The sequence below is a fragment of the Panulirus ornatus genome, chromosome 23 (genome assembly GCF_036320965.1).
Source record: "Panulirus ornatus isolate Po-2019 chromosome 23, ASM3632096v1, whole genome shotgun sequence".
Lineage (NCBI taxonomy): Eukaryota > Metazoa > Arthropoda > Malacostraca > Decapoda > Palinuridae > Panulirus > Panulirus ornatus.
Window position 1 is genome coordinate 5513691 of NC_092246.1, and position 16230 is coordinate 5529920.

Below are 16230 nucleotides of genomic sequence, written 5' to 3' on the forward strand. Positions count from 1 at the left end.
CATAATGTTCGCGTGTCGTCGTTTTCACTTTCACCGGAGCGAAACCCCTGAGATATTCATTTCCCGGTGGAGAGTTGAAACTTCCTGTTTTGTGAATATTTCCGCGTTATATCAAAATGATTCTCTCCCTCCTGTACCGTTCCTTCAGATCCTTTAAAATCCTTCCTTGCCAAGTCGTGTGGGGATTACTCGTCGTCCTAAGATATCCTACAATTCCCTCAGAGAACCAACAGCAGGTTCCTTACATAGGAATCTACAGGACTTTAAACAAACTGTGTAAACATCTTGTGACCGAAAACTTTTTTCCATGATTCGCTGGCAATCTTATACCACCTCCGCTCCCAGCTATATTTTAGGTTACCATAGATAGCTAACACATTGCTATACTGGCTATTTCTATCCATCGGGGACTTATAGCAACCCTACTCATTTTCATATCAAGAAAACTAGTGAGTTATACGTTCTTTTTTGAGTCTGTTTTCTCATATATATTTTTTTTCTCCCTCTCACTCCCTCGCTGGGGCAGGACTGTCAGCATGCCAGCAACGCTCACTCAATGGTGGTCGTCGGCGACAGCGCATCTCCGCTGGGAAGTCCGAGATCGCCTCCTTCAACTGCCCACAGGACTTTGGCTACTACCCTCACCCGTCGGATTGCACTCAGTACTACGTCTGCGTCTTCGGCGGCGCCCTCCAGGAATCCTGCACAGGAGGATTGGTATACAGGTCAGTTCCGGTGCGAAACTAGATCGCTACTGACGAAGGTCTTCGATCACCAGGGGAGTATGATGAGTGATGGATGACGATGAGTCAATGTGGAGTGGAAGGATTGAGTGGATGTGGACCACAGAACACTGCAGTACACATGATGTGTGAGTACGCAAGGAGCTAGAGTTGATAGACAAGAGGCTTAGAGTGAACTTGTAATTAAAGATGATGGGAAATAAAGTACATAGGGAGTCATCACAGTAAACAAGGAGTCATTAGAGATTAAACAGGGAGTCATCACAGTAAAGGAGTCATTGGAGTAAACAGGGAGTCATCAGGGTAAACAAGGTGTCATCAGAGTAAACAGGGAGTCATTACAGTAAACAAGGAAACATCATGGTAAACAGGGAGTCATCACAGTAAACAAGGAGCCATCGGAGCTCACAGGGAGTGTGGGTATTCACGGAAAATCTGAATTCACAGAGGGTCAAACGACACAAAGAATCAGCTCTCACAGATCAGAGTTTACGAACTTTAGGAGCACACAAGCAGTCAGTCAGTCATTCATTCATTCTAGCGGGTACATGGAATGCCAGAGTCAACGTAAGATCCAAATGGATATAGGTCAAAGGAAAGAAAGAAAGTCGTAATAAACAATTGTCTCTGTGGGGTCAACTTCAACACAGTACATCCAAGAATAAACAAACAGCTCGGGTTCACAAGCTCCCTTTCACTCGTCCTTGCGGCTAAACCCGTCGTGTTTTGAATGGTGGAGTGACTCCTTCCCTCGAAGCCAGTGTGTTGACGTCATTTATGAGAATATAGACGTAGACATAGATTATTCCTCTTCTCATATCATTCCTTTAGGAATATCTCATCCTATCTTGGTCATCATGAGGTGTAAGAGGATCGTATTTCTTCTACGTATGTATGTAAGTGTGTCCATGTGTGTAAACATGCCACGCCTCCACAGCCATGAGCTCGAGACGTGTGACTGGCCCCGCAACGTCGAATGTACCCCTTCCGCAGCCGGCTCAGGCATCGCTCCTGTGCGCTCCACCGACCAGCGTCCACCGAACAGCAGCCCCGTCAGGACTGCCACCGAGTCACTCACGCCCTCCGTCGGGTAGGTACTGGGAGTCTCTACTGGCTTGACCAAAGCCAGTCCTTAGCTAGACTTCAGATTCTCCAATACGCTAGAGACAGAGGGGGGGTTTTCATTAGACAATGTGCATTGAGCATTTCCTTCATTGACTGAGTATCGATGGAAGCCACATTCTTAGACCATCTTCTTCGTTAAATAGATTCATTAGACGTTGATCACCACTTTCGTTAATCAGATTAGTTAGATACTGATCACCATTTTCGTAAAAGAGATCAGTTAGATATTGATCACTACTTTCGTTAAACATATAGATTAGATACTGATCAACACTTTCGTTAAACATATGAATTAGATATTGATCACTTTCGTTGAACAGATTAGTTAGATATTGATCATCACTTTTGTTAGACAGATATTCAATAGATATCGGTCACTCCTTTCGTTATATAGGTATTCAGTGGATGTTAATTCCCTCCAATTGATAGATAATTTGGATAGAAGTCAGCCATCATCAGGCCCACATTAATCCCTCGTTGGACAGGGCTCAAACACATTGCAAATGGTCACTTTGGATCTTAGCAAATTAACCATATTCTCTTTCAATTGAGTAATCATTCAGGGGGAAAAATATAATCAACCAGTAGAAATCAGGGCTAATTAGGGTCAACAAGCAGATAGCCAGTTTACTAAGTTAGACAGATGTTATAGCAGGTATTTCATTAGACAGGATAGTTAGGAAAATTTCAAAAGTCAGGGAAGTATTCTAAATCTAGCAGAATGTTATAGAATGGTTAGAAGGAACATGAAATCATGATAGTTTATGTAGACGTCGATTCTGATAAATAAAGGAATATTGAAACTATTAGTAAATGGTTTAGGGTGGTCGTTAAGAAGTTGTATAGAACTTGAACTATTCCTCCAAGCCAGCTTAAGTGTGAAGTGATCTGGTATTGTGAGTGTGTTCATTTCGTAAAACAGTTCTAGTATTAAACATTTAGTCATCAGTGTAGACAGAAAATAGTATCTTGATTCTTGCTTAATTCGAATTCATTGGTCAAGGAAAAGTGAGTCTAGTTAGGGAATATCAGGGAAATATGTACCATCCTCTTCATGGAAAAATGGGGGAATTTTTAATCATCCTCTCAATGAAAACTGACTTTGGTCAAGAAGTTGGTTGAGTTTTGTTATCACCTCTATGAGATGGGCTGATCAAAAGGTCATCAGATATATAGAAGATCAAAAATGATCAAAAGGTCATCCATACATTGATCAAAAGGCCATCACCGTATCAGTAGCTTATCAGGTAGGAAGGTCAAAAGGTCGTCACGATATAGGCACAATAGATTGTCTAGTGGAATAAAAGGCAATCACTAAAGGTACCTTGTTAGGCAGAAAGGTCAAATGGCAATCACTATATCGTTAGACTATCAGAAAAATGGCCAAATAGCAGTCACTTTATAGATACCTTCTCAGGAAGAAGGGTCAAATGGCCGTCACTATATAGGTAGCCTGTTAGACAGGGCTGTCATGAGGTCGTCACTAGCCAGACTAACGTACCTGTCTAATTCTCAGCAGCTTCGACTCCCGCTTCGAACACAGCTACACTCCTAAGGATAGCCGCTCACCCCAGAAGGTCAGTGGTCGTCCTGTCTCCCTCATCATCACCATCTGTGATCTGTTCTTATCCGTAGCATTAAATATGCAGTGAAACACAATGTTCTTGTGTCTGTTTTATCTCTCGTAAATCTTGTGATGTTAGATTTTGATGTTATATTTATCCTAACAGTCGATTCAACTTCCTTTTAATGTAGAATTTTATTAGCTCCGAAATAGATTATCACTTTTATCTTATTCGCATTAAATGATTTTATTATCTTTCTGTTCTTACTTTTGCTTTATCTTACTTCAAACTTAATCTTTTTTTGCTCTTATGATAATACCTATATAGAGGAGCTTTTAAATCATATCCATTTTATATCTCATTGATATATTATGGAATGAAATATCCTTTTTAGGTATCATACCTTTTCCATCAACATTTTCTAAGAAACTAAAAATTCTTTTCTGATGTCTCTTACTACGACTGGCAGTAATTTCACTCCCGATCTTCTCCAAAACTCCAAGAAGAAGAATCTAACTTTCCTTCCCTCAAAGATGTATGTTCTGTCATTAGATTTAGCAGTTGCCTCACGTATCATTGTCATTCTACACCATTCATCTGCCCATCACCAAACCTCACACATGTCTTCTTCCCTACTAACTCCCTCTCCCTGTCAGTCTCCCTTCAAGCCTCCTCCTCCTCCTCCTCCTCTTCCTCCTCCTCGCTGAGCACAGTCCTAATCACCTCATTTCTTGTTGGCAGTTCGACGGAAACGACCGTTCCAACAGCCCGAGGGCTCTCTTCAGGCAGCAGCCGAATCCCAAGCAGTCACTCGCTTCTCCTCGCTTCTCCCAACAATCTTTCTTTGACACATCGGTAAGTACGTCCCTCTGGGGCACATGTACGTCCTTCTGGGGCACGTCCTTCTGGGGCACATTTAAGTACGTCCTTCTGGGGCACATGTAAGTACATCCTTCTGGGGCACATGTAAGTGCGTCCTTCTGGGGCTCATGTAAGTACGTCCTTCTGGGGCACGTGTAAGTACGTCCTTCTGGGGCACATGTAAGTACGTCCTTCTGGGGCACATGTAAGTAGTTCTCTGGGGCACATGTAAGTGCGTCCTTCTGGGGCTCATATAAGTACGTCCTTCTGGGGCACGTGTAAGTACGTCCTTCTGGGGCACATGTAAGTACATCCTTCTGGGGCACATGTATGTACGTCCTTCTGGGGCACATGTAAGTAGCTCTCTGGGGCACATGTAAGTAGTTCTCTGTCAGCCTTGCGGAGTGTCATTCAACGTAGGCCCAGAATGCTCCTAGTGATCCCAGAAAAACATTTCCTTTCATATCTAAAAAGAACTTTGGTGAAATTGTTTGACATCTCGCTCCCTGCCCCGGCTGATCTCTCAGAATAGCTACTACGGTCCATCAAAAGAATCTTTCCAGTCCTTTTGCGATACACTCATAGCACATCCCTTGTACAAGACGAAGGAAGATGTGAAGGGGATTTGTAAGTAAGCCACAGAGCTCTTCTCAAAGTAGGCCTTCCTAACACTTATGTAAAGCTCCCAGATCATAAAAACTGGTCGTCAAGAACACGTATATTAATTCTCAACGTCATTTGTAATAGTTTTGGATGTTATTCTAGGCTGTAATAAAGTCGACTGTATACAGACTTTTAAGATGATGTTTGCATCATCTTTCTTCACATTTTAAGACACTTGTTTCTTCACGACAGGTTCAGGAGTCCAGCCAACGACCCGTCAATGCGAAACCGACCACCTTCCGCCCACAAGTCTTTTCGTAAGTGTTGTATCCTGCATCAGACCTACAGGATTAACGCCTCTAGATCTTCAGTGGGCCAAGATTTCGTCGATCTTATATCTTCCTTTACACTCTCATGTAGCAAAGAAGTTTCATGTCTTAAACTGACAAGATCAGAAATTTTTAGCTCACATTAAACCTTAATTTCGTACCGTTAAAAGTTAACTGTTACCTTCCAAATCTAACTGTTAAACTTCTAATTGTTGTTTGTATTATCAAATCTATACGACCTTCATTTATTATTTGTTATGTCAAATTGCAGAAATTCGCAAGAAGAAATTTGCACAGACACTTAGAAAGCATTATTTTACGTTATATGAATTTGTTAAAGGAAGCAAAGATCCAGTGACCCTCACTTACATCGTCTTTTAATCATATATTGGTTATGAAACTTCTTCAGCTATTCTTCTATCCTTCCCTAGAGTGTATGAGTCACATGCCTCGTGATTAACATGATTCCAATCACACTCGAATCATAGTGACTGATACCAAATACCCATTTCCTTACTAATCGCCCATTTCTTGACGGAATTGGGCTCAGTTCAGTAAATATATAACTTGTACAACTTTGGCGTCCTTGAAGTTGGCTGGGAAACAGGAATAGGAAAATAAGAGGAAAAAATCCTAACTACTAATATGATTTAATGACATTATCATTTTAGTCAGTCTTATTGAATATCTCACTAATGTGGGTGGAATCAGTGGTCAGAAAGCTGTCTTTTTAAGACCAGAAGGACGAGAAACGCCTTAGCAACATTTTGTGACGATGTGCATCGCATTTCATTTTTTTTTTTTTTTCAAACTATTCGCCATTTCCCGCGTTAGCGAGGTAGCGTTAAGAACAGAGGACTGGGCCATTGAGGGAATATCCTCACCTGGCCCCCTTCTCTGTTCCTTCTTTTGGAAAATTAAAAAAATTAAGAGGGGAGGATTTCCAGCCACCCGCTCTCTCCCCTTTTAGTCGCCTTCTACGACACGCAGGGAATACGTGGGAAGTATTCTTTCTCCCCTGTCATATATATATATATATATATGATCTATACCTTAACACTTAACGTTGTTTCTCAGCCAACTAAAGCAGTTCTTATACATTTCTTTCCTTAAGCCTTGTAAAGATTCAACGTAGATAAGATCATCAAAGTTAAATTAAGGATAATGTAGTCACACTTATCGATTATGACCAGAGTGGCAACATATACGTCAGGCTGCTGATCAAACTTTGTTGAATATCAAGGACTAAATACATGTGGCTCCTCTTTTGCTGGTTAGTTGTAAGGACTGAATCCCCAAATATCATAAGATTGAACTCTATTGAACCCTTGAGCCTAATCTATCAACTTACTATATCAAGTCCTGTTAAACCATTGTCTTTGTGATTGGTTAAGGTTTTTTCTTTTTTTCAAATGCCATTGGTTTAATATATCATGTTATTCTTAGAATTACATCAACGCTAATCACAAAGCAAATATTGATCTTATCTATATATCTAGTAATTATATTATGATTTATTCATCCATATTTGATAAGCGGAAGTGATGTCCTGCTAGACATTTTCTTCGTAAAGTCTGTCCATATGTCTTAAAGTTATTTCATGAGAGAGAAATCTTCATCTTTCCTTTCTTCTGAAGATGTTCCCATCTCTTGAGATCAGTTATATACGACAGTAGACCCTCAGCCCATATTACTTGACGTACACCCACCACAATGGTCAATACTAATCGTAGCCATATGATCATTCAAGGTAGACGTCATTAAAGATAACTTCAGAAGTTACTTTCACAATGTAAAGAATCAGAATGTTAAGATAGTTCAACTAGTCCCAGTAAGAATGAGGTATGAGGTTAGTAAGGGATTGAGATTAATGTATAAGGCGCTACCGGACTCTGCCAGCATGTGGGTGATAAGTATCCTTCAGTGAGGCTGTATCATCGTCAGTAGACGAAACGGAATATAATCTCACTGAGGAACTTCTCACTCTGCAGGAGTCCTTATCCTTACCCTGGTACTGATTGTAGCGCAGCTTTGATGGTTCAAGTAGCCCCATGAAAATGGGTCCTGGAGTTATATATAATTAATATTATAAATAAACTTTTCTCTAAGAGGATGATAATACGATAACTTTACTGCTTTGTTCATCATTTCAAGTATCTATCTTCATACTCAAGTCAAAGTAAGAATCCAGTTTTATCAGACTATGATAACAAGGACCCCACACCCATCTATCCCCGACTGATATGTAATCTTAAGTACATCAGGTTATCATGTAACTAGAGCTACTAACTTAACTAGGTAGCTATTAGTTTGAGCCAGTAGGTGTAGCAGCTAGTGCATGGGGTCGAGGAACAGGACTTGTTAGCCTGACGCGGGTGTTTGTGTGAAGGTTACAGCTGCAGTCTCGTGTGGGGAGAGTGAGGTCGGTGCGCGATACTTCGGCCTCCTCCGCCAAGCTCCTCCAGCGAGACCTGACAACCCTGGACGCTACACAGGACTCTGACTTTGGACGCTCTGCTCTGGAGCCATCCATCCCTTCTGCAGCCACAGCGAGACTTGGGCTGGCCTCCCGGACCCATGAGCCACCACAGTCCTCTGGATCTACAGCTGTCAACCCAAGGAATATCCCATTCCACTTCCTTAACTCCCGACCTGACCAGAGGAGTACCCGCAGGCAGTCTTCCTCACAGGGCAACTTCTTCCACCAGGATGCCCCTCGAAAACAAATTCACCCACAACAGTTCCGTAGGGCCCCTTCCTCCTTCAACCAGCACTTCCGTCCACCAATTACCTTCCCGAGACAGTCGTCGCCAGCCAACCCTTTCGGGAATTTCCAAAGTTTCACTCCTTTTGCCTCGACATTTGACACGCGTCCATTCAGCAACCCCGCGCGCGAGCAAACGCGACAACCGCCCATCCAGCAACAGCTCCACCCACAGAGACAGAGACCCAGGCCAGAAGTAGCTTCATTCCCACATAGGCCCCATTCAGACGCATTCCTACAGAAACCACAACCACCAAAGTCATTCCTACCTGGATCTCATTTGCAGTCATTCTCACCTGTGGCCCATCCAGAGTCATTCCAACCTGTACCCCATTTAGATCCATTCTCAACTGAACCCCAGTTGGAATCATTCCAACCGGGGGTCCAGACAGGCTCATTTCAACCAGGATTCCAGTCGGAGTCATTCCCAACGTCTCCCCATAGAGAGTCAAACCCATCAAGACCTCTTCCAGAATCAGTCCACTCAAGTTCTCTGAACACCAGGTTTCCCTCATTACCGAAGTCGGAGCCCTTCCTTCCCGAGGAGGCAGCAGTGAGGCCAGCACATGACCAGCCTCGCAAACATTCACGTCCAACTTCCACCTCACACTCTGTTAAACCCTTCAAACCCATCAGGCAGACACCCCATCCCCTTCAAACCCCAAGACGACCATCTCCTTTCCTACTGGAGGAGACCTCATTCCCTTCACGTCCGTCTCAGTCTCAGCTAGATTCTTCTCCCTCACAGGAGCCAATATATATCCCCTCAGACACTCGGGTCCCTCAACGTCCATCCCCAACCCGTCCTTCAAAACGTAACCCCACCTCATCGGATCTCCGTGTCACCTCGCCAGCACCCCGTGTCACCTCGCCAGCACCCCGTATCACCTCGCCAGCACCCCGTGTCACCTCCCCAGCACCCCGTGTCACCTCGCCAGCACCCAGTATCACTTCGCCAGCACCCCGTGTCACCTCGCCAGTACCCCGTGTCACTTCGCCAGCACCCCGTGTCACATCCCCTGAAAATTATCCTGTGCTCAACTCTATTGAGATCACGGATCAAAGTCCCAAAAGAAACCGTCGTCCTGGAAACCCCTTGGGACAATCCGTCACTACGAAACCTCCTAGGCGCCAACCATCAACATTCCCCCCGTTTTCTAAAGCTAGGTCAACATTCCCTCCCTTCCACTCCCTCTCGCAGAAAGCTCCCTCCTTAGCACTCCCTCCCCAGATACCCGGTACAGTCCACCACCCCGAACTCTCAAGACTGCCTGTGAGTACTCCCAAGACCTCAGACTTATCCTTATCCTCCCCGAATCTCCTTCCCAACACCCAGGACAGTCGTCAACCTCTCAGGTATCCAGCAACACTGCTCACCAACACCTCAACTAAATGCTACATGTTTAGAGCTGCCCTGACCCAAAAACCTTGACTAGATTTTGACGAAGCACATTTTCACACGACATAAAAAATAAAAATGAATCTCTCTTGTTTTTGAATCATGCAAACGACACGACTAAAAGACTCAGGTTAGCCATCAAATGCAAGGAAGGCAACGTGATATTGTTGTCTGTACGACTGAGGTTATTGTATTTGTTTTCTTGCCAAGTCTTGTACTCTGTAGAGGGCAGCACTAAATAGTGAAGTGTACCAAGGAAAAATTATGGGACAAACTCCTCTCTTTTTTTTTTCCTCGATATGCAGATTCACCAGCTTTTTTTTTTTCTGTTCACTGGACCGCTCCCATTGCATGACAAACATAAGGCTCGAGCAGTGTTGCTTCAATAAAAAGCATGAATGGTGGAGGCACACACACACACACACACACACACACACACACACACACACACACACACATACAAACTTAGGGATGAACTTTGGGTTTAGTTGTGTCTATTCAAGGGGGGTTTAACAAGACGTAGAGTGCCATAGTATGGCTAAATGAGTGAGATAAAGCAAAATGCTTCAGTTTTACAACAGTGCCTCACATTGTAGGGATGTTTCCCTTTAGCCAGATGATAAAAGACATAATTATATATATACTTTTGCGTCTCAGTTATTACAGGTGATAAGGAGAGTTTAGTAGACCATGATGAATATTAAAGATGAGAGAGAGAGGTCATAAAAGCCCCGATGTTCCAGGTCCAACACAAGACGCCCCACTTCGGTTAAGGTCACCTCTAGACCACTGGTCGACGATGCTTTCTACGCCGATCTGAACTTCACCGATCCCGAGTACTTCTACTACTACGATGATCTGCTTTACGGTAAGTGCACACTGCTGTGATCAGTCCACGTGATCTACGGTAAGTGCACACTGCTGTGATCAGTCCACGTGATCTACGGTAAGTGCACACTGCTGTGATCAGTCCTCGTGATCTCAAATATGAGGATGAACGTTAATGCAATCGGGAGAGGCTTGTGTCTTGCTACTCAAGGGTTGACTCTAATGTTTGCAGTGTAAGATTTCGTGGTTTTCAATAATCATTTTAATCTTTTTTTCTTTTACGTTTATCTTAGATTACTACGACATTGGTACCCCCGCTGCCTCACCGGCCACACTTGCCCCAGCACCAAGACCTGCACCTACAAGGGTTCCGATAAGGTAAAAAGATAAGATAACAATTACATTTGTGTTCCTCAGTATAGGTACTCAGTTTTAATCAAGTGATTCTCTTTTTTTTTTTTTCAATAAGTGCAGACAGCAGAGCTATTGGACATAATCATCCCTATCCCCCAGTGTCTTAGTGGTTAAAATCTCATGGTTAGTCTTTATGATGCTTGAGACAGAGCGCTTGTTGTTGTGTTTGTTTTTATATGTTTCAAGCCGTCGAGAGACGGTGAAGCTACTGAAGCAGAGATGATAAACAGGGTCATCACCCCAAGTGTTATGGAAAATATTGTGACGACGACGACGATGATGAAGCAGGTAATGAAGAGTGTTTTGCCATGGTTACTGAAGAACCCGATGTCCCAATACCTCCCTCCCTTCCCTCGTCATTTGTTCCCTTCCAGGTTAACTCATTGGCTCCTGCAGCAGGTGGATGATTGTTGTGGGTAGGGAGGCCGCTAATTGGGGCTTGCATTAGCCTACACCTCCACATGTATTCTCTGCCACACCATCTTGGAGCTTGTCACTTTGCCTCAAAAAAAAAGAAGAAGAATTTTCCTATGGGTTAATTTCATTTCTTTAGTCTTCAAGAATGCTTACCATCGAACAGTTTCTCGTTTGATGGTTTCTTATGATGTTCTTGCTCTCTTGTATGTCAACACACTGCACCACCACACACTGTAGCAGTTTTCAGTCTCACTCGGTGCATTTGTCCCATCCTCATCTGCCAGCAGTCACTCAATTTCATAAATATTTGTTTGCTTCCCTGGCACATAGTACTGCACTTCAAAGCTTTTTCATTCCTTGTCTTAAACCCCACTCCTGAAACCATAACGTTGAATGCGTAGTCTTTCATCAATTATCAATTCATCTAGCCTAGAATAGCTTCAAAATTCATTAAACTTCAAAAAAAGAAAAAGAAGAATTCTAAAGTCTATCTTCAATCCCTTGTCCCCTGACACTGTGTATTTAGAAACGAAGAGTTCGCCAAAAGTCGGGGTGCGACTCGTTCACCACCATCTCCTCCAACCACAACCACCACTAGTACTACTACTACTACTACCACCACCACCACCACTACCACCACCCCACGTACCACCACTACTACTACCACTACTCCCGCTCCTACAAGTGCTCCCAAGCTGAGGCCAGTCCCTGTCAGGTATGCGCTGGTCATGAACAATCCTTTTAGTTCACGGGTTGCCAGAGGACATTAACATCTTTAGCCGCACTGACATGCCAGAGTCAAGAAGCTATGGCATAGTCGTAATCAGCTTGGGGAAACCTACATTAACCAGCGCAAAAGGTTTTAACCAGCGGGTTCAAAATTTCCCTTTTTGAGATGGGCATTATCTTCCTCTTCGTCTCCTTCTTTGCGGCTGGGGGCGTCGTCTGCGTGCCTGCTCCTTCCACTGCTTCGTAGGGAACGCCCTAAGGCATTCTGGTGTTAGCCTAGAGGTCTTCGGTTGTGGGAAGCTTCGAGGAAATGGCGTCTCTGATTTCTGCCAGCAATACTGAAGGTGCTTTTGGTGACTGGGGTCGCTTATGGAACCTTTGGCCTTATTTCTTTGTCTACCAGGTTCTCTGGAATTCTAAATCAGCTTTCTTCCAGTCGTATCAAGGCCTAAAAGTTTATCCCTTGTAAGCAGCATTCGCAAATGGTCTTTTCGGGAATATTTCCTGTCGAGACAGCAGCATTCAAATCTGCTTCCCTCCCTCCCTTCCCTCCCTCCCTTCCCTTCCCTTCTCCATTGCTGCCTCTACCACCGCTCTGTACTTAGAGCTCTTACTCCAGGACCAGCCTGTCCCAAATGGTCTGTTGTCTGTGTATATAAATATCTCATGTATCAATGCTTGCATTATCTCATAAGTTTGTAAATAATCTTGTATATAGTATTGTTAGTCTATTATTAAGGTATTTAGTTGATAGTGTATAAGCATGAATATAGATTTAAGTATTTAGGACGTGAATGTTATATTATGTTTTACAGCTCAATCTATATTAGTCAGCAGATCTTTTTTTTAAGTGATAAGGTTGATAGATCTATTGGTCGATGAGACTAAAAGATCTATCAACTCACAAGACTAATTTATTTTTGACAATGAATGTTATAAAGATCTTATCACATGAAGTTAATTCTGTAAATGGATTTAACCAGTAATGCTATGGGTTGATTGGGGTAATATTTCAACTTGCATGATTCAGTTACCTTATGTTAAGTCTAAATGCATGGACGAAATGTCAGGTCGTCTACATCTGTCTCTAAAGAACCAAAAAAAAAAAAAAATTTAGAGTTGACTCCGAGTCGTAAGCCAAAGTTCTAATCTGGACGTAGACCAATTTCCACGGTGCTGTAGAGCGGCGACTGAACTACTTACACCCAATCACGAAGTAGTTTACCTCAAGCCGATCTCATGGCGTGAATTCAGCCATCCTTCAACTTTCTAGAACTCGCGTGAAGACCTCCTCCTCTCCCTCCTCCAAGTCTTTCGCCAGTGGAGGAGGTTCTAGGGGAGGGAATACCCCCTCGCGTTCTTCCTCCTCTTCCTCTTCTCCCTCTTCCTCTCTGCGGGGGTCATCATCGTCTTCTAGATCCTCCGCAAATTCCCGTCTTCGCTCGCAAGCCTCTTCGTCATCCTCCGCCTCCTCCAGGTTCTGTTCCTCCTTCCATGTTAACGCCCTCCTGGATGTGACTCTTCCAGCACTTGGCGCCTTCACCAGTAACGCCCCCAACCTCTGCCCTTGACCGATGAGGTGGGATAAAACCCACAACATTGTCATCATAGCTCATTGAATTCTTAACTAAAGTCAACCCAATGCCTGATGATCATCAAGAGTCACATCCACGAGTATATTGATGTAATTCCTTGTAGTGTGTGTGTGTGTGTGAATTTACTAATCAAAAATTTCTTTTTTTTCAAGTGTTTCAATTTGCCTGAAATTGCATATGAGTTCGATAATGTGTTTCTGAAATATCTTGAGTGGGGCATTAATGCATGTGGGGGTATGAGGACTTGATGATATATCAGTGCTTATTATATGCCTCCAGTTACTAAGTTCGCACTCGCATGCACCTCATGTGTTTGCGCAAAGGTTTACTTACCATCTGAGCACGAGAAAAGCACGTGACAATTAAAATATATAAATCTAATCTACTATTAATTCCTGGTAAATGTATGTGTATATATATATATATATATATTGTTTTTGTCTTGATCTTGCACGAAGGCAATGTTTCTACTAGGGCCTCTCGTCTGCAGTTGGCATATGAGAGATGCACGTATATTTCTGTTTTATAATCACTGATCTAGGGATACTTAGGTAGCAAATGAGAATAACCCAAATTGTGCGACAGAAGAACAAAGAGGTCGTGTGTGAAGGGGATGGGTCCTGATGGTGTGTTGTTATTGCAGGGACGGTATAAGAAAGGTCTTCGCATTTTCCGACTCTGACTTTGCACCTGCACGACCCATCTCCTCCTTTTCCTTCTCCGGCGTAACTGACACACCGGAGCCAACCCGAAAAATTGTCCGCCCCCTTCACCCACAGACCCAGTCAGGGGCACAGACCCAAAGCCCTCGTTCTAACTCCCGCAACGGGTCTAGAACCAAGTCCAGTTCCTCTTCCTCTTCCTCCCTTCGCCCCGCGTCCTCTTCCTCCTCCTCCTCTTCTTCCCAGGGCCAGCGTGCCACTGGGGCTTCCAAGAAGACCCAGTCTCAGCAAGGGTCCTCCTTCCCTCAGACAGCCTCCCAGGCCCTGAGAACCCTCTCCAGTCAGCAGACTGGCTCCACTCGTGTACCCTCGCGAGACCCTGATCCACCTCGGGGTACAAAATCCTTCGCAGCCTCTACCTCCTCCTCCTCCTCCTCTTCCTCCTCCGGTTCTCGATCCTCTAGCTCACCCGAGAGTTCTTCGAGGTATGTTATGAGTTCACTAACTCGATACACTGGAGTTGCATCATCCAGGTATCACTCTCCCTTTGGCATGGCATTCTGTAATATCTTAATGCATGTGATTTCTTTTTACTTTTTTTTTTGTATCTAAGTCAACTGGCAGGAGGGTTAATGCTTTTATATATATATTAGCTGAAAATGACTTAATTGTACGATTTCTCTTCATTCTTTCCTGTTATATTTACCTTGATAACATAAAGCTTTTTAATTAATAATTCATTTATCTCTGTCATCAAAGTATATCCTTGCAAAACAGATGTTCTGTCTTTTTTTTTTTTACTGTTCATCCTTTAAAGCCTCCACGTTCTTACTGGACGCTTCTGTGCATTTTCTTGACACGAAACCTCATATCATTCACGTTTATAGCCTTCATCCCAGCCATAACGACCGAAGACTCGCCTTTATGACAGTGTGACACTCTCTCGCATTCTTAATGTCTCATAACCCCATACAGAAGCAAAAAGATCTTGGCACTTGAGATGTCGAGTGTCAGCCAAGTATTTCAAAAAGTCATCCATCTGGGACAAACTGTTCTTTCAGCCGCCGATGAAGTAGGAGTGTATGAGAAGCTTCAGTATTGATTCACTAATCAATATATGAGATAGTCTCTCATATACAGTGTTAATATCTTTAAGATTAAGTTTTAAGAAGCTGCATGTTAACATATCATCTGATATCCAACCTTTGTTGAAGAAATATGGAATACGATCCATTCTCAACCGATATGAACATTAAAATGGTTTATATCCAGTCATTCGAAATTCGATATTTCTTAAACATGGTTGACCAGAGCTGAGAGAGAGAGACTCTCTCAGCTGAAACTTACGATTGCTAAGCATAGATAGAGTGTAAACACTGAGTGTGCATGGTGACAAGTGTTTCTACAGTATCCCCAGGCCATTTGATTGATAAGACCATCTTCAAAGCATGTTTAGTCCAGGCCTCTTACCAAAGACACTGGTTCAACACCACGCCAGGGTAGATATGGTGATGGGAAGAGCAAATGAACAAATCTAACTTCACTGACACAAATGTACAGTTAATAAATGGTAAAATGATGCATATTTACGTGTAAGACGGCTGTTAGCTTCTAATGTATTAGAAAAAAGACGTAATGCCAAATGCCTTAATGATTATAATCTTATGTTGCTAGCTTTCGTGCATATATATATATATATATATATATATATATATATATATATATATATATATATATATATATATATATATATATATATATATATATATATATATATGTGCATATGTATATATAATTAGGGTATCTTTTTATATCAAAAATCTATTATATTAGGGTATCTTTTCATATCAAAAACCTATTTTCACACAAAGTTTAGATCCTTATTCATAGGTTCTTTGAGTCTATTCCACATTCCCTTGCACCTATGCAAGTAGTCGAATTCAGTTCGGAGCTTATCACCCTTGTTCATGAACCATAGACCCCCAAAAACATATATATAGATATACCTGGCACCCCACCACTGCCACTCATACTGACCGACTCGATATCCTGAGCAGGACTCCAACCCGACAGTCGAGCAGCACCAACCGAGGACCTCCTCGAGGAGCATCGTCAAGTGGCACTCCATCCGTCGGCTCCACTGTGCCCAAGAGGTCTGTCTGTGTTCTCTCCCTTCCCCCATCCTACATCATAGTA

The 16230-nt window shown here is 42.9% G+C and overlaps 1 protein-coding gene across 16 annotated transcripts in view; it reads left to right on the forward strand.

Annotated features, from left to right (window-relative positions):
* Cda5 (Chitin deacetylase-like 5) overlaps positions 1 to 16230 on the forward strand; it is a 196226-nt gene that overhangs the window by 161435 nt on the left and 18561 nt on the right. For 5 of the 16 annotated variants that reach the window (XM_071676456.1, XM_071676455.1, XM_071676454.1 and 2 more), the window contains exons 3-13: positions 527 to 725; positions 1681 to 1833; positions 3385 to 3445; positions 4175 to 4288; positions 5150 to 5214; positions 10133 to 10257; positions 10511 to 10595; positions 11575 to 11763; positions 13051 to 13254; positions 14016 to 14519; positions 16092 to 16187. In XM_071676456.1, the coding sequence (XP_071532557.1) occupies positions 527 to 725; positions 1681 to 1833; positions 3385 to 3445; positions 4175 to 4288; positions 5150 to 5214; positions 10133 to 10257; positions 10511 to 10595; positions 11575 to 11763; positions 13051 to 13254; positions 14016 to 14519; positions 16092 to 16187 (1795 nt within the window). Of the gene's footprint in view, positions 1 to 526; positions 726 to 1680; positions 1834 to 3384; positions 3446 to 4174; positions 4289 to 5149; positions 5215 to 7615; positions 9834 to 10132; positions 10258 to 10510; positions 10596 to 11574; positions 11764 to 13050; positions 13255 to 14015; positions 14520 to 16091; positions 16188 to 16230 lie in introns of those variants that run through there. The other 11 variants (XM_071676463.1, XM_071676465.1, XM_071676467.1 and 8 more) reach the window with 8 other exon arrangements.